We start from the raw sequence: 19000 nt of genomic DNA, 5'->3' as shown, positions 1-19000 counted from the left end.
TAAAAGTTAGAGGTTCAACTGTATTAAACACAGGACGATTTCTACACTGATCAATGGAGTGCTTCAGGTTGATTCAACAGCCAGACGATGTGTGACTAAAATAATTTGTTCAAAGCATTAAATGGTGTCGGTTTGCTGCTTTGCTGGCAATTCAGATGGTACAACTATGCAGTTTATTTCAGGTGGTAATTTCTGAGCAATGTAATATAAGGCCAGAATATTTGTTGGAGAATTGTTTGGCCAAAGTTTGACAATTTGACAGAAAGGACTATTAATTCCACTTATATCAAATTGGGGTCCAATGTTTTAGTGTTATTTAATTATGTATTTACAGGTTATCAGCAATCTCTAATTGCACTCTCTAAACCTATGACCTAGTGATAATAACATAGAAAGAAAACAGATGTGTTGTAAACCAGAAAAGGGAAATTTTGAACTTGTGTCCAGTTACTACATGCAAATGTCCTTACAATGTATTATTGTGAATCTTGTTTTATAAAATATGTGGGGCGTTAATAAAATTCTTTATCAGACCTCTTCTTTTTGACTGAGAAGCTTGGCTCCAGTCCACGATGTTTCCCTGTGACGCCGTTCATGCAAAGTGTAAAAACTCAGTAAAGTGCTCCTGTAGTAGGGAATTATTTTGGTGGATATAATCTATCAATTTCAGTTCTGTAATGTTGCACTGGGATGATGTACTGTAGTTAGAGCCATTTTTAACTTATGATTATGGCTCGCAGACCTCCACCAGCTATTTTAGACTGCACACTGAGCATAAGTGAACATATCAATTCAAAGAAACTTGTTTTAAGAATCACTATATATAATTGGGGGGAAATAATTTATTTGTCAACAGAAATTGTACTAAAAGCTATGGAACTAATGGGAATCATGGATAATCAGAGTTTTCCCAGCCACAGGTAACTAGAAATAAGTCAGAGAGAATTACATGCTAATAATTGATCTCTGCAATTTTTAAATCATTCAGTGGAAGATCTCTCAGCAATATTTTTGACCTAATTTTTCTTTATACTTAGGATTGAGACAATTCCCCTTTGATTATTTTAAAATAACAAGATGCTGGTAAGAATATCAAGGCATTGCCATTATTACTGGATCTGCAGACTCATTTTGAAGAGTGGGAGCTTAGATCTTTGGCCATATGTTTCAATATCAGAGCTATACCAATCAAAACATTTCAGCAAAAATTGTGAGGATATTGATATTGTGTGCAAAGCAGGCAGCATAGCGAATTGGCCAATGCCAGAAGGGAGAAGTGTGTGAATCTTTTGAATGAATTACTGTAGTTCACTGAAGCTGCTGGTGTTTTCCAAATTTAAACATTTAAATTTTGCAGGATTTTTCTTTGTAGAAATTATTCTCACTCTGTTAGATTATGTTCTGCTGCAAATTAATCTAAACAATTTTTTTTACCTGAATGGCAATATGCAACTTGGTTGTCTTTATTTCATTTTGTACATTTCAGGTTCCCTGCAGCTAAGAAATGATGTTACTGCAACTTGTGACTGCAACCTTGTGTCTGGGTAAGTCAAAGACTAAACTTCTTGCAGTATCCCTTTGTAATATGGGTGATTAATCTACAAATAGTCTACAGATATTTCTATTCTTGGCTCCTATGTCAACAGAATGGACAGCTGTGATGGCAAAGAAGCAACTGGGCTTGTGATGATATCCACACCAGTTTGTTATTTAAGTCACCTACAGCAGCAACATAGAATTTTATTTCTTAGCGATTCTTTTGATGAAAGTTGTTCATTTTCTCCTTCAATGATAGGAAAATCGTTAATTTATTTTTCAAACCACTTTTGGAAGAATTTACAAATTTGCTTGGTTGCATTTTATGTAGCAACATGGTAGTTATACACTTAGTGGCCTCTTTATTAGTTAACTCCTGCACCTATAAAGTGGTCACTGAGAGCATGCTCATAGTTTTCTGCTGCTGAGGCCGTCCACTTCAGGTTTTGACATATCGTGCATACTCTTCTGCACATCACTATTGTAAAGTGTGGTTATTTGAGTTATTGTCACCTTCCTATCAGCTTGAACCACTCTGGCTATCCTCCTCTGACCTTTCTCATTAACAAAACATTTTTTTGCCCACAGGAGTGCTGTGCACTAGCTGCTTGTTGTTTCTTGCACCATTCGCCATAAACGCTAAACTGTTACGCATGTAAATCCCGAGAGATCAGCAGGTTCTGAGATAAACCACCCTGTCTGGTATCTACAATCATTCCACAGTCCATTACTTAGATCACATTTCTTTCCCATTTTGATGTTTGAACTGAACCTCATGACCATGCTTTTATGCATTGAGTTGCTGTCACGTGATGGCTTGATTAGATATTTGCATTAACGCGCATACCAAATAAAGTGGACACCAGGTGTCTATCAATTAGCTGGCTGTTGGCTTTATTGACCAATTCAAGAGTTTAGAGGTCTACCATCATCAGGAAGCCCTTGGTCTGTGTTAGTGGCTCAAATGCAAGTAACACAATGTTTATTGCAAAATGGAAGCAACATTAGAGCTGCAAGGACACAGGACCTGAACATATAGTCACACAGTAGACAGACATTGAGGAAGTGCTGCTGGGCAGCTGAGTGTACGTGTGGCAAGAAGCACTGCACCTGTGGAGGAGCCTGCCATCATCACAAAGCATTGTGTGCAGTCAGGTCTTTCTCAATAGGGGGCACAATTGACTACATCTTTGCACCAGTGAATGACAGCCCGTTAGATACAGCAGCTGTCTGCAGCTTCAGACTGCTGGATGCCAGATGTATAGAAGATAATGTCCAGCATTTCATTGAAAGCGAATGGCACAGTTGTCCTCATCGTGCTCACCCGGTTGATTTTAGTGAGAACCTCCTACTGAACCGCAGATCCTCAAAGCTTAGACTTCCTGAGCAGCTTTGGTGGATGTGGCCAACTGCTGGGAGTTCTGTCTTCCTACTATCATCTATCCCCTCTTCCTCCCAACAACTTTCTCTAATCTGCATAGTATCTGTTAATATTATCTGTGCTGATGAGTTATCATGTTATCTTTACTATCAGGGGTATCTTCACTAACACACTCATGTCTGGGGTAAATTAGATCATGCAGAAACCCCGAAGTCAAGACAAAAGCCTTCAGTGCTAGGCACACTACTTGCTGGAGACATTGACCACTGTAAGATAAACCTTAGAGCAATCTAAACACTTGTTGATTTGGAACAAATAATCTGTAATTAATTCATTATTTTAAACAGCAGTGGCAGGATAGGAGTTTGGGGTCCCTCCTAAGCACAGAGATATTTTGAGTTGTGTGAGTTCGAGAGAGCTCATTAGTGGAAGCATCAGACTCCAGTTTTACAGTGCTGGTATTGAAGGCTGAGTTATTTAATGATCTGCCATTCTAAGAATCTCTGGCAACAGTTGGCTGACCTTAGCAACGTGGCACCAGGTATAACCTGCGCCACAAATATGCATGGTCACATTGATCATCATATTGGAATCAATTTGATAACAATGGGCCCAAAAAAGAGAAAGCTTAGGAGCCACATGTTGCAGTCACAGAATTCTTTAAGTATTTTTCTTTTGAACACATGTAAATTTTACATTTTAATGTACCGGGGAAAATATTTTTTACATTCCTGTGGTGTTAGTATAATATTGCTGTTATAAAATGTACATTCTCAGTGTTATATAAAGGTTGGAACTCCCTCAGAGTAACAAACACTGGCGGTTCGATTCAACTTTATTATCGGACTCCCTCAGAGGAACAAACACTGGCGGTTCGATTCAACTTTATTATCGGATGATGATTTCGTAAAATTTATTAAAGACCAGATAACCTTCTATTTTAACACTAATACATCACCTGAAGTGCCATCCCAGATTGTCTGGGATGCCATGAAAGCATATTTGAGGGGTCAAATAATCTCTTACACAGCAAATCTCAATAGAAGATCCCGTGCAGATCAAGCAGACCTCATTAACCAGATTAGAGATGTGGATCAATTATATGCCCAAACTAAGAACCCTGAATTATACAAGAAGCGCGTTGAACTCCAAACTAAATTTAACCTTCTGTCCACTCAACCTGTCGAACGCCAACTTCTCAAAAGCAAGAGCCGCTTTTACATTCATGGGGATAAGTCTGGTAAATTCCTAGCCAATCAGCTGAGGTGTTCTAAAGCCAAACAACATATTACAAAGATCCGGAAGGAGAACGGAGACTTTACATTGGATCATTTAGAAATTAATGACGCATTTAAAAATTTTTATTCTCGGCTTTATTCCTCTGAATCCCTGAATGACAATATCTCTGTGAATCAATTTTTACAGAATCTGAATATCCCCTCACTTTCATCTGATTTCAAAGCCAAACTTAATGCGCCTATATCACTAGAAGAAATATCTTTTGCAATTTCTGCACTGTCCTCAGGGAAATCTCCTGGACCTGATGGGTTCCCTGTGGAATTTTATAAATCATTCTCCTCACTTCTTTCTCCTCAGTTACTTTCAGTATTATCTGATTCGTTTAACTACGGCAAATTGCCACCCTCTTTCAATGAGGCATCTATTATTCTTCTTTTAAAAAAGGGCAAAGACCCAACAGAGTGTTCCTCGTACAGGCTGATCTCTCTGCTCAATGTTGATGTAAAGATCTTAGCTAAAGTGTTGGCTCATAGATTAGAAACCGTTATTCCCTCCATTATCTCTGATGACCAAACAGGCTTTATTAAAAACCGTCTCCCTTTTTTTAACATTCGGCGTCTATTTAATATTTTATACTCAGTTCCAACTGGGACTCCAGAATGTGTTATCTCCCTTGATGCGGAGAAAGCATTTGATCGTATAGAGTGGAACTACCTTTTTGCAGTCTTAGGAAAATTTGACCTCGGCCAAAGTTTCATCTCTTGGATCCAATTGCTGTACCTGTGTCCTACTGCTTCTGTTCTAACTAACTTTCAGAAATCCCAAGTATTCAATCTCAAACGTGGCACCCGTCAGGGATGCCCCTTAAGTCCCTTTCTCTTTGATTTGGCTATAGAACCTCTGGCGATAGCATTTCGAAAATGTTCTGAACTGACCGGGATTTGGAGAGGGGGTGTTGAACATAAAGTCTCTCTCTATGCTGATGACTTACTACTCTTTCTCTCATATCCGTCTACATCCTTACCTCTAATGTTTTCACTTCTTGACCAGTTTAGCCAGATCTCTGGCTATAAACTCAACTTACATAAGAGTGAACTTTTCCCAATTAATAAAGAAGCACAAGAACTAATATTTCGAGATCTCCCTTTTAAAGTAGTCCATAATCAATTTACTTATCTTGGAATTACAGTCACAAGGAAGTTTAAAGATCTCTTTCGTGAAAACTTTGTCAACCTTTCATATGTTACAAAACAGAGTCTGGTACAATGGTCACCTCTATCTATGTCCTTGGTAGGTCGTATCAATGTTGTCAAAATGTATGTTCTCCCCAAATTCTTATACTTATTTCAATCTATCCCAATTTTTATTCCTAAATCTTTTTTTGATTCCTTAGACTCTATTATTTTGTCATATCTGTGGCAGAATAAGTACTCTAGAATTAATAAAATCCACCTCCAAAAATCTAAAAAAGAGGGTGGCATGGCTTTACCTAACTTCCGCTTATATTACTGGGCAGCTAATATACGTTGTGCTGCCTTCTGGTCTTTCTTCCACGGTCAACCCGAGTGCCCTAACTGGGTGGCAATGGAGTTGAGCTCCACTAAAGAATTATCTATATCTGCACTTCTTGGCTCTGCACTCCCTAGCAGTCTGCCCAGATCAATAGCTAATCCTCTGGTTAGACACACTTTGCGTATATGGGCTCAGTTCAGGAAATGCTATGGTTTCCAGGTGTTTTCTGTTTCTAGCCCTGTCGCACATAATCACCTTTTTTTACCTACCACGTTCGATTCAGCATTCCATGTTTGGTACAGGAAGGGCATTAGACATTTTGAAGATCTCTTCATTGATAATCGCTTCACTTCTTTTCAACAGCTCTCTGTTAAGTTCAACCTGCCTAACGCTCACTTTTTCAGATATCTCCAAATCCGACACTTTACTGCTCCTTTAGTTCCTAACTTTCCTGAAATGCCTGCGAAAAATTTCTCTCCATTAATCTACTAGGTAAAGGTTTAATTTCAATTATCCAAGATAAACTAGCAGCCTTACGACGGGCCCCTGTGGATAAAATTAAAATGGCCTGGGAGCAGGATTTAAATATCTCCTTATCCGAGGAGAGCTGGGATTCAGTTCTCAAATTGGTTAACTCAACCTCTCTTTGTGCTCGCCATTGTCTCTTACAGTTTAAGATTGTTCATAGAGCCCATATGTCTAAATCTAAACTATCTCGATTCTACCCTGGCATTAATCCGCTCTGTGATAAATGCAAGAGGGGCGTGGCCTCTCTCATCCATATGTACTGGCTCTGTCCTAGCTTGGAGAAATTCTGGAAAGATGTCTTCACTACACTATCGGGTATTCTGAATCAGCACCTAGAACCTAACCCCTTAATTGCTCTGTTCGGTTTTTGGGGCGAGACAGATTTATGTCTGGGTCCGACCAAATGCCGAATACTATCCTTTGCCTCTCTCCTGGCGAGACGCTTGATCCTCCTTAGATGGAGAGATGTTGCCCCGCCCACACATGCGCAATGGCTTAACGACATTATGGCCTGCTTGGACCTCGAAAAAATTCATTATTCAGTTCTCAATTCGGATTTAAAGTTCCATAAGGTCTGGGGGCCTTTTATCGAGTACTTTCATAACCTTCCTCTTGACTAGGTTTTTTTTTCTTTTCAGTCCCTTGCTTTCAGCTCCCTTTTTTTTCTGGTAGTAGGCATTATTATCCTCTGTTGCTAAGTGTATTTACAGTCTGGGAGTTTGACTGTCCGGACTTATACTCTCTATGTTGTGTGGTGGTTGGTCTGGAATTGTTTTTTTTTCTTGTGTTGTGGGGTTTGGGGAGGACACTAAGCTCACTTGTCTTTAATTTAGGAGCTTTTTTGTTAAATTCTCTTCCTGTGTAGCATATTGTTATTGTATGCTTAACCTTGCTCTGTATTAATGCTCCTCATTGGGATTTGGGGTTTTTAATTTTGTAAAATGTTTTGAAAAACTAATAAAAAAAATTTTAAAAAAATGTTGGAAAAAAGTCTTGTATACAATATTATGTAAAAAGAAACATGTTGAAGATTGTGCTTTGATAAGATAATGGTGGGAAAGTGATAGTTTCTAGAGTTTACTGTAATTGCTCCTCTCACACATCTCTTTTGATGAAGTTGTTGACATGTGGTTTGTCACTTTTCACTTAAACATTGGCATGTTCAGAATTTTGTCTTGCATAAGACCACAAGCATTATCAGGGAAGGGAAAAAATAGTTGATGTTTTAATATTTTGTTTTTGCAAGCCAATTTATCCATCTGTACATGATCAACTATTTGGAGATTTTACTATTGGAGTAATGTTCTCTCTACCCTCCCCCTCTCCATTATATTCATTGTCTCTATGAGTTTTATCCTAGGATTTTCACCATTTTCCACTTTGTTTTTAAATTAAGAGCCCTTTAGCTTTTAATCCACAGCCATTTTTCCAACATGCAATGGCCACGAGCCTGTTAAAATGCTAGTTATTTTGAATAAGAGTTCGTGTCTAAACTGTCAGCAATGTGCTTTCTCCACACATGTTGAAAGACTATGTTTCCAGTGTTTTCTATTCTTGTTGCTTATTGGCTTGTGCAGGGATTCTATATGTCATTATAGGGGTAGTTATGCAGGGTAATGTAATGACACTTTGTTCATGATAGAATCTGTTCTATATAATTCACAAACACCATCATCGAGGTGTTGTGTTCACTTTAAGAGATGGTGTCTGAAATAATGACATCAGTGTTTTTGGTTTGTTCATAAAGGACTGTTGCTTTTGTTAAGCACATCAAATGACTTGCATGTTTTATTCACAAAATCCTACAATGGTGACCCCGACAATCTAGAATGATTCCAGAACCACTCAACGACATTTCAACCAACGTAGTCCCTTCAAAGCTGCTGGAGTTTTGGGAGCAGCTGCCGAGTGGCTTGTACAGGCAGAAGTCCAGTTTGCATTGCAAGAAAACACCACGAACAATACCACATTTTAATTCATTGCAACATCGCTAAGTAGTTCCACTGCAGTCAGAGTGACACCTACTAGAAGACCAGCCTGCACGTGATAAATTTCTCACTCTGAAGACTCACCTATTACAGTTTTTAGACCGCCTGAGTCTGAGTGTGCCAAACATTTGCTGTCCTTGCCTGTCATGGGTGACGCTAGGCCTTCAGATCGTGTTCTCTCAGGACAATCGCCATCCTAGTTTTATTTTTAAAGAATCCTTTGTGCAGCAATTGCCTGGTCAAAATTGCACAGCCCTCGCTAATACACCCCTGAGGACTATAGGGTAAAACGGCCGGCAGTCTACACTCAGCCGGGCCGAGGTGCATTGTTCCTCCTGTTTTCCCTGTCTCAGTAAGCCCTGTCAGCAGACTCACGCCCACAGCTCTGAACCAAACAACATCTGGTCTATGTTTTTTATCCACATGCTTTGGCAGGAATGCCAAGAGGTGCCGAGTGCCATGCAGCTTCGACAGTGCCAGGGCACTGAGACATCGGAGGTCTGCGAACACCGTGGGTTCCAGCTGTCAGGGTCATTATGGACACCCTTTCAGGGCCACGCTTCCTATGTGACACGGACGCTCAGGTGAGTGTGTTGCCATCATTGATTATAAGCCAGGCAGCGACAGACCCTTGCTAGAGGTGGCCGATGGCAGCAGGATCTGGACGAATGGGACACAACACGTGATGCTCTGCTTCAGTGGATGCCCCAACACATGGGACTTTATCTTGCCTAAAGTTTCTAGACCTCTACCCAGTGCCAAAGGGCTGTTAGTAGATCTTAAGAACTGTCAGCTTGTGGATGCAAAAGACTTTGGGTCATTATTCCGTACCCCCAGCAATTTCCCCATGACAACTCTTTGATGAGCAATTTCACTCACCTGCTGGGCAAATTCCCAAGCCTCACCAAGCCCAATGTTTCCAGTACAGTCACAAGGCATGGGGTTGAGCACCACAGTCCCACAGTTGGCTCGCTGATCTGTGCCCGTGCACAAAGACTGGGCTCAGAAAAGCGGCTCAGTGCAAAGGCTGAGTTTGCTGACATGGAAATACTTGGCACTGTACACAACTCGGTTAGCCATTGGCTTTCACCCCTCCACATGGTCCCTATAACCGATGTGGTTGCATCCATGCAGCGATTATTGCTGCCTTAACGAGGCCACCACCCCTGATCAATACCAGGTCCTACATGTTCAGGATTTTCAGCACTGTTAGCTGAAAGATAATTTTTTTTCCTCAGGGACTATCATGAGGTGCCTGTGTGCACTGCAGGTACTCCCAAAACTGTGAAACAACACCATATGGCCTATTTGAGTTTCTGTACATGCTGTTTGAGCTGAAAAATGGAGAACAGACTTTTCAACGGCTGATGGACTCTGTGTAAAGACTTAGATTTTCTTTATTTTACCTGGAAGGCACACCAGCACATCCGAAACCAAACACTTATTACATCTCTGCACACATTTCAAGCTCTTAAGCCAATATGGGGTGATTAATAACCCCACTAAATGCCAGTTCAGGTTATCTACTATTGACTTTCTCAGCCACCACAACTCCTAATAAGGTACTACATGTCAAAAGTTGCCACCAGTATGACTTTTCCACTGCAAGAGATTTTAGGTATGGTGAATTTCTACCACTGTTTCATTTCACGAGCTGCTGAACTTATGCTGTCCTTGTATCGAGCTCATAAAAGCAATGCCACAATCGCATGTTTGATCAGTCACTGGGCATGACCAGAGCATGTGACAACACTAAATCAGCTCTTTCAAATGCAATCCTACTGGTGCGCCTGCTGCACAGCAGCAATGCCATCTGGCCTGCATTTTGGAATTCACAACAGCTTATGTGAATTCACAAACACCTTCTTACCACGGTGGACTGTACCACCAGGTGGCTAGAGGTTGTCCCTCTTGTGTTGATGACAGCTGCAGACATGGTTCGGGCGTTCAGCATCTGGGTCTTTCAGTCTGGCATCCCATCAGATATTTCTTCTGTCATTGGTCCCCAGTTCACATCAAACCTCTGGGCTGCAATGGTGTTAAATTGCAGCATTTCACCCGCAGTCCAATGGCCTACATGAACATTTTCACCATTCCTTAAAGGCTGCTCTGAAGGTCGAGTGTTGGCACAATCATCCCCTGTGTGTCCTACCGGAGCTCAATATGCTCCGAAAGGGGACCTGCAGTCCTCCTCATCTGAGTTGGTGTATGGGCAGCCATTACAGGTGTTGGGTGATCTTATTCCTGGTCAGCGTCTCAACAGCATTCTGCGCTCCTCAGTAAACTCAATTCTTTTACACCTATTCTCACTTCTCATCATGGCATACAGCACTTCTGAGTTCCAGTTGACCTCGCCATTTCAGTCTGCCATGACTCACATCAACATCCCCTTACAATGGCCTGTTCTGCGTTTTGGAACTGGGCAAAAGAAATATATTGTAGATAGGAAGGGTAAACCTGTATGTATTTGTGGAGATCATTTTAAACCAGCCAACATGAACCTGGATGGTTCCACTACCATACCCCGTATACCATGACATAACCATGTGTGTGTCAGCACACCCCTGGATGAGGCAGAAGCACCTGCTGTTACCCCAGCCAAGCCACGTGGTACTCGAGTCAGACAGACTCACAAGTCTGGGAGGGCCTGTGTAGGGTAATGTAATGAGTGACAAGATGACACATATTGTTCATCATACAAACTGTTCTATGTAATTCACAAACACTGCCATTGAGTTGTTGTGTTCACTTTCAGAAATGGTGTCCGTTTTAATGATGTCAATATAATGCTGTTGGTTTCTTCATAATGGGAGTGAAGGGCTACAGTTTTGTTAAGCACATAAAATGACCCTCGCATGTTTTGTTCACAAAAGTCTACATTAACACAGGAACAAAGGAAGTTGATCTTACACATTCGTGAAAGTGCACAGTTGTGAAATGGGCTATTATGAGCCAAATCAGACAAATATTGTAGAATGCAATTGGTGATGGCTCCAAGGAATTTATATTGGGGTCTCCAAATGTTTACACCACAAACTTCCATGCTAGTCTAACCAGCAGAGTAAATGGGAGGAGACAATTGTAAAAGAATTTTCAGTGAGTAGTAGATGGGAATTTATTTTGGGGCAATTCATTGGAAAACTTACCTGAAGATTCTACATGGTAGTAATAAGAATTGCCAAATGACACACAGTTGGGAACTGTGGCGGACTAAAGAAACTTCTAAGGTTGCACAAATCATTAAAAGGGACAAAACATAATTTTTAAAAATTAGCTTTCATTTTCTCAGGTATGTTGGATCACAATGGGATGGAGGTTGTCTAACAGTTGCACAGAATTCTGGTTTGATTTTAGTTTGGGAATTTCCCCCGCCCTGAGATGCAATATAGCACAGAATGAGTGCAGTGCCAGGGCTAGAGGGCTTAACTTAAGGGCAGCAGCACTGACACATTTTAGTGATTTAATTGAGGAGTTTAGACTGATTATTAATTATTAAAATAATTGATATTGTGTAGTTGGGTCATTTTCTCAAACAGTGTAGTTCAGAGCAAAGGGATTTGACCTTAAAAATAAATCTTACTGTACAGATGTGTGGTTAGAGGAAACATACTTTTTAATTTTGTCTCTCCTAGTAAAAGAAAGTTGTTGCATCTGATGTACTTGAAAAAAATGACATTAGAGATTGATTTTGGAGGCCATTGATTTTAAGGGCTGTTAAAATATATATGTGACCTTTATATTAATAGCATAGAGGTTTAGGCATCTGAATCAGCCAAGCCTGTTTAGAACAACTAAATGATTCAGTCTCTCCGGGTTTAACATATTTTATCTGGAATATATTTCTTATACTATTGGACAGGCAGCAGAATCTATAGATCAATTTATTTTAGAAAATGGTCAAACAAGCTCATTCACCTGCAGTTTTCCAGATTCCTCAGAACTTCAAACCAGCAGTTAGTGAACAACCTGGGAAAAATTCCCATGGGGATATTCTGTTTCTCTGAGTTTCTACCAATCTCCTGAAGTTGTAGCAAGCGATTGATCTTCCCTGCAAATTGTACATGGCTGTTTCATGAATTGCTATATAAAATGTTGATTGGCTATTTTCATGCATCTGTCTGACACTCATTTGGAATTAATTAAGAGAAGTACAAATAAATTATTGATACTGAGGGATTGTTGTTGGATTTAAGAGGCTTATATAATTTAACATAAATCTTTGATTCTCTGAGACAATCAGAAAAGTATTTCTACTTCAAGCATCAAAATAAAACATTTATAACTATTATGTTCGAAGGCTAAATCTGAATGTTATGCAAAAAAAACCAAACAAGTGAATTGGTTTATTACTATAACATGAGCAGAGGTACAGCGAAAAACTTGTCTTGCATATCATTCAAACAGATCAATGCATTACCAATCAATGAATTACAACAGTGCATTGGGGTGGTACAAGGTAAACAATTACATGGTGCAGAATGAAGTGTTACTGTTACATTTCAGAGTTGACTTTGAAGTCAAGAGACTATCTTACTGTACTAGGAAACTGTTCAATAATGTTGTAACAGCAGGATAGAAGCTGTCCTTGAACCTAGTAGTATGTGTTCAGGCATTTGTATCTCCTTCCCAATTGAATGGGTGGTTGGGAGAAGAGACAATCCTCAAGTTGAGCGGAGTCTTTGATTATTCTGGATATCTTATTAAGGAGGTGAGAAGTATAGTCAGAGTCCATAGAGAGGAGACTGATTTCCATGATGTGCTATGTTGTGTCCACAACTCTACAGTTTCTTGTAGTTGTGCATAGAGCAGTTATCATACCTGGCTATGATGCATCAATTAAAAACTGGTGAGGATCAAAAGGGACATGCTGAATTCCTTTAGGCTCCTGAGGAAGTTGAGGTACTGGTGAGCTCTCGGCTGTGAGGTCAGCATGGTAGGACTAGGCTATAGGTGATGTTCAGTCCATGAAACTTGTAGCTCTCAACTGTCTTGATTTCAGCGCTGTTGATGAATGCTTCAATGAACAGCTTTTTGTTTTGTTAATATTAAGGGTAAAGTTGTTAATACGTCACTAAGTGTCACAAAATCAAATTCTGTTGTGACTAAGTTAAAATTCACTACAAAGGTTCAATTGAATTGAATCAAAGATTTATTATCCAAAGAAAATAAATCTAATTCTCTTGTAAGTGATCCAGAACTTAAGAAATTTAATCTTTCAGCAAAGTTCCACAGTGTTATTCTTCCCATAACTTAAATTCCTGATTCCTGAACCATCTTCTCGGGTTGTTTCTTTACCTTGAAATAAGATATGAAAAAGAATACTTTTTAAAAATTTATATTTGCCCTGGTTCTATATATGATTCGGTTTAAAAATGTTTCTGTTTCCCGTTTTTTGTGGATTGAGTTCTGTGGACTTTCGTCTAAATGTAACACAGTTTTGCTGATTTATTAAATAACTTGTTGCGAATAGCCAGTTGTATTTAAGCTCTGTTTCCTATGGAAGTTGGTACAATGAGAGATAAATTGTGATGAGTTACGCACAGTTACAGCAGAATGTGTCAGTGCTACAAGGGTATTCTAGTTCACTGAAGCTCAAGCTTATGAATAACTTGTTTTAAGAAACTTTATCTGAAAATATATTGGTTACAAAGTTGAAAGTCACTTGGATTAATTTGCTATCTTTACCTTTTGTGCCGTGTGGTTCAGACTTGGTGTGTATGAAGCTTGATGAGGCAGGGCAGTGCTGTATTAATGACGTCAATGATGTAGTGTGCTGTGCACTGCAGTACATGATTGTCCTCTTTCCCTAATAGTGCTTGTAGTCAGAAGCAATCTGGTAGAATGGCAACTCTGTATTATAAATAACTCAATAAATAAATGCTGCTTGGAAAGCTGTTTGAAACTCATGGTATTCTGCCTGACAGGCACAGATCTTTAGACTGCAAACATAAATGTGTATATTTTTATGAATAGTGAAAGATTGAATAATGCTGGTATTCAGATGAACCTGCATGTCCTTGTGCACAAATCACTAAGTTTACATGCTCGTTCTGCAAATAATTCAGAAGGCAAATGAGATGTAAGAGGATTTGCATATCAGAATTGAGGACTTCTTGGAATTAGGCAATACCTTTTTGAGTCCGCACTTGGAATGTTCTGTACAGATGTGGGAAGTAATTGTATGAGGAGAAATTAAATAGACATTGAATCTAGATTCTTTTGCATTTGGAGTTTCTCATTTAAACACACTGAATTATTAAAGGCATGACAGAATTCTCCTGGCTAGAGCTTTTAGAACCGGGGCCTCAATATCAAAATAAGCGCTTGGCAAGTCAGGACTGGGATCAAAAGAAATTTATTTACCCAGAATGTAGTGAAATAGGAATCCTCCGTCCAACAGTGCTGTCAAAGGATCAAATGGCCTGTTCTGCTTCTTTTTCTGAAATTCTCAGCCAGCTGATCAGAAGGTAAAGAGAAAGGTATTTTTTGTTCACTTACGTTTAATATTAACTGGTGTTTCTTTTTAAAAATTAATTTAAAATAAAAATATTTTTTCATTTAAAATTACTTCAAAGTTAAAAAGCTCCAAATGCATCCTATCAAAGCCTATCAGGTTTGTTTTGTTTTGGTCAGTACCTCTGCAATCTGCTTTTCTTCACTTGAGCATGTTGCTGAATCCTAGTGGTGGAAACACAATCTGCTTCAGACCCAGATGGGTGTAGCAGTGCTTCAGGATGTTCCGGTATGATCCAGCCTATTAAGTGCACCATGCAATTTGATTGCTAAATGTTTCACATCAAGTATAAACACAGACCAATCTTAGTCATATACAGATGCCACAGATTCCCCCAAATCATTTACCTCAGTGTTCCCACAGGCAGTGCTTTCCAATATATTTGTGCTGTAAACAATAATTTTAATTTCAGTATTGAATGCTGTGTCAATCAATATTATATAATCAACACTGATTTGTAGTTTATTGAAATCTACATATATTATTGAAGGAACCCATGATCCCATATCCATTGAGCTTCTAGTTAAAACATGTTTCTATGGAAATATTATTGCTTGCTTGTTTTGTATGATGAATCATGGCCAGGTTCCAGGTACTTGATTGCTAGAATGCAGGAGGAGTGAGAAAACAAAACATTTACATCAGAGATACATGCTACGTTCAGACTGGTTCTCAGTTGAAACCTTATCATTAACAATGAAGAAATAAGGTTCACGTGGTCTCTGAGATTTACTGCCTACATGTTGGTTCATTATGTGCCTTGTCATATGATGTGAGTGATCTTGGTCTTTCCATGAACATGATTGTTCTTGACAAATTTATCTACAGAAGTGATTTGCCATTGCCTTCTTCTGAGAGGCGTCTTTACAAGATGGGTGACCTCAGCCATTATCAATACTCTTCACAGGTTGTCTACCTGGCATAACCATGACTGGTGATATGTACCAGGTGCTCATATGACCATCTACCACCTGCTCCCATGGCCCTGATTGAGAGGCTAAGCAGGTGCTACCCCTTGATCAAGGGTGACCTGTAGGCTAGAGGAGAGAAGGAGCATCTTATACCTTCATTGATAGAGGCGTACTTCCACTCCGCAATCTAACTCTCTACTACGATACCATTTAATGCAATTTAAGATACATTATATAACATGGCTTCTTCTGTGAAAATAAAAGTGAAACTGGAAATACATTTGTGTGTCACTTTATGCTTACGTGAATTTTGTAAATGCATTTGCGAGGAGAAAAAATTACCTGAAGACTAATGGTAGATAGAGTCATAAAGAAAGCTTGTGGCCTTCACAAATCAAAGTGTTGAGTACAGGAGTTGGGATGTTATGCTGAAGTTGTACAAGATATTGGTGAGGCCTAATTGGAAGTATTATGTGCAGTTCTGGTTACCTATCTACAGGAGAGATATCAATAAGTTTGAAAGAGGGTGGAGAAAATTTACAAGGATGTTGTCAAGTCTTCAGGACCTGAGTTACAGGGAAAGGTTGAACAGATTAGGACCTTATTTCCTAGGGTGCAGGAGAATGAGGGGAGATTTAAGAAAGGTAATCCAATTTATCCAACTTTGTTATGAGGGTAGATAGGGTAAATGCAAGCAGGCTTTTTCCACTGAGTTTGGGTGAGACTACACTAGAGGTTGTGGGTTAAGGGTGAAAGGTGAAATGTTTAAGGGGAACTTCTTTACTCAGAAGGTAGTGAGAGTGTGGAACGAGCTGTTGGATGTGGGTTCTATTTCAACATTTAAGAGAAATTTGGGTAAGTATGCAGATGGGAGGGTATGGAGAGCAATGGTCCGGTTCAGGTCGATGAGACTAGGCAGACTGATAATTTGGCATGAACTAGATAGGCTGAATAGCATGTTTCTGTGCTGTAGTGTTCTATGACTCTGTGACTTTTAACTGAATCCATAATCTTATTGGTAAAACCATCTGATTTATCTTATTGCAGGCGTTCCCAACTTTTTATATAACAGGGACCCCTACCATTAACCAAGGGGTCCATGGACCCCAGGTTGGGTACCCCTGTCTTATTTGAAAATATTATTCACTTCCTACAAAGAAAAGTTTTAAGAAGTAGTTCAGAGGGTAACTCATATGAGTTAGTAATGACAAAGTAATTTATTGTAATCTCATACTTTATTTCTGAAATAATTGATATTGTTTTGAACCTGTGTATTTGGTCAAGTGTGTTAGTGTTGTTACTCTCCAGCCTTAGGAAAAGCAATTGCTTACTAATTGCCACCAAGTCACAATTAACATATTAGACATGTATAATTTGTTTTAGCTCAATGCACAACACTTCCTCTATCTGTCCTGAGGGATCTGTGTACTCACTGGAACCTCTCCCATGGATTAATTGATTGATTAGAGACGAGGGATCTTAGTGCAAAGAATTCGCACTGCAGTCTGTAAGGAGCTTGTACATTCTCTCCATGACCGCGTGGGCTTCCTCCGGTGTCTCTGGTTTCCTCCCACACTCCATAGACGTACTGGTTGATTGGTTAATTTGTCACTGTAAATTGTCCTGTGACAAGGCAAGGGTTAAATTGGGGAGTGCTAGGTGGCGTGGCTCGAAGGGCCAGAAGGTCCTGTCCTACACTGTATTTCGATCAATCAATAAGTAAAACTGGGCATAGTGTCAGCATGACACTTTTGAAAGGCCTTATGTACACCATTCATACATTGGAGCCAATGCAAGAGGAAAGTTCCGGGAACCAATCAGAATAATAACATGGGCAAAGTTGTGTTGCAAAAAGGTGAGGAAACAACTGCTACTGAGTGTTTTTCTATTCTTATTGTGATAGGGTAGGATTGGTTGGGGGGAAGGTTTGTGTTTAAGTTCAACGTAAATTTATTACCAATGAACATCTATCATATACAATCCTGAGCTTCATTTTCTTGTGGGCATATTCAATAACTCTATAGAAAATAACCATACAGAATCAATGAGAAACAGCCCAACTAGGGTGTTCAACTAGAGTTGCAGATGACAACAGACTGTGCAAATACAAAAAGAAGAAATAATAATAATAAAAATAAATAGCAATAAATATTGAGAATATCAGACGAAGAATCCTTGAAAGTGAGTCCCTTGGTTGTGGGAGCAATAACCCCATCCACCCAAACAAATCCTCAGCACATTCATAACTCTAAACCTTAAAATCCCAATAAAGGCAAGTAGTATTGGACTAGGTTAATGAAGGCATGGGCCAGATCAAATTGGCAGAGTCAAGTGACACTTAAGCTCCAGTAACAAGATCAAGAAACACAAGAGGGATAGTTTTTCCACAACGCACAAGTGTGTGTGTGTTGGGAGGAGGGTGGCGTTAGAGTTGGGGAATGGAAGTGAGAGGCCTGAAGAGAAAGGGGTGTGGAGTTTAGGGTTAATGGTAGGGTTGGAAGATGGAGGTTAGAGCTTGGCGGGGAGAGAGCTCAGGTTTGGGGGTGTGTAAGCAAGGATTTGTGGTAGTTTGTGGTCCAGTGTTTGTGGAAATGTGTGGGCGAGGGTTGTGGTGGTGTGTGGTCCAGGGTTGTGGGGGTGTGTGGTCCAGGGTTGTGGGGGTGTGTGGGCCAGGGTTTGTGAGAACAATCCTATTGTAAATGCTCTAATTTTATAAGTACAATGAGTATTTAAAGGCCTAGTTATTAGGCTTAGTTTTGACCAGTTGAATAGTAGGTATTGTTTTTCTGCCTAGTTATTAGGCTTCATGTCAAAGAAGATATAGCTTCCCTACTTTGTGTAGTTTTTTTGTGATCTCTTTTGTAACTGGGTGCATGGGGGGGCCGGTGGCAGGAGGGTAGTTTACCCAGGATTACATTAATGGAGAATAGTCCTACTCCCTTTAGGGAGTAGGTTTTGTTTTTTGGCCTAGTTATTAGGCTTCGTTAAAAAGAACACATAACTTCCCCACTTTGTGTAGTTTTCGGTGATCCCTTTTGTATCTGGGTGTGGCGGTGTATTGACTGTCCTGAATAATTACAACTTTGGTTCGCTCTTTTTTTGCAGGAGTATCTGTTTTAGTTTACGCACATGATCCAGAAAAAGCTTTTGAGATTCCACCATGGAATTTTACGATGTTTTGCACACTGCAGAAGCACGGAGCTACTGAAAAACACAGAAGCTGGCAGACCCAGTTGTACAGGAATTCAAGCTGTCTCCATTCTTCACTTAGTGATTATATGCGAAGTGCAAATACATCACGTTCAACAGATCAAGATGGGTTTAGTTGCTGTCTCTGGAAAGAGGCCGATGCGCATTGCCCTGCACAGTTCGTCAAACGAGAGAAAAGTAA

At 39.7% G+C, this 19000-nt stretch overlaps 1 protein-coding gene across 6 annotated transcripts in view; it reads left to right on the top strand.

The window, feature by feature from the left end:
* Window positions 1–19000, top strand: part of lepr (leptin receptor) — a 212608-nt gene that overhangs the window by 92818 nt on the left and 100790 nt on the right. For all 6 annotated transcript variants that reach the window (XM_073063177.1, XM_073063178.1, XM_073063179.1 and 3 more), the window contains 2 exons: window positions 1487–1544; window positions 18715–18996. In XM_073063177.1, coding sequence (XP_072919278.1) covers window positions 1505–1544; window positions 18715–18996 — 322 coding nt within the window. In that variant the 5' untranslated portion in view covers window positions 1487–1504. The remainder of the gene's footprint in view (window positions 1–1486; window positions 1545–18714; window positions 18997–19000) is intronic.

The sequence above is a fragment of the Hemitrygon akajei genome, chromosome 12 (assembly GCF_048418815.1).
Source record: "Hemitrygon akajei chromosome 12, sHemAka1.3, whole genome shotgun sequence".
Lineage (NCBI taxonomy): Eukaryota > Metazoa > Chordata > Chondrichthyes > Myliobatiformes > Dasyatidae > Hemitrygon > Hemitrygon akajei.
Note: the sequence above shows the minus strand (reverse complement) of the source record. Positions and strands in the feature narration are given on the sequence as shown.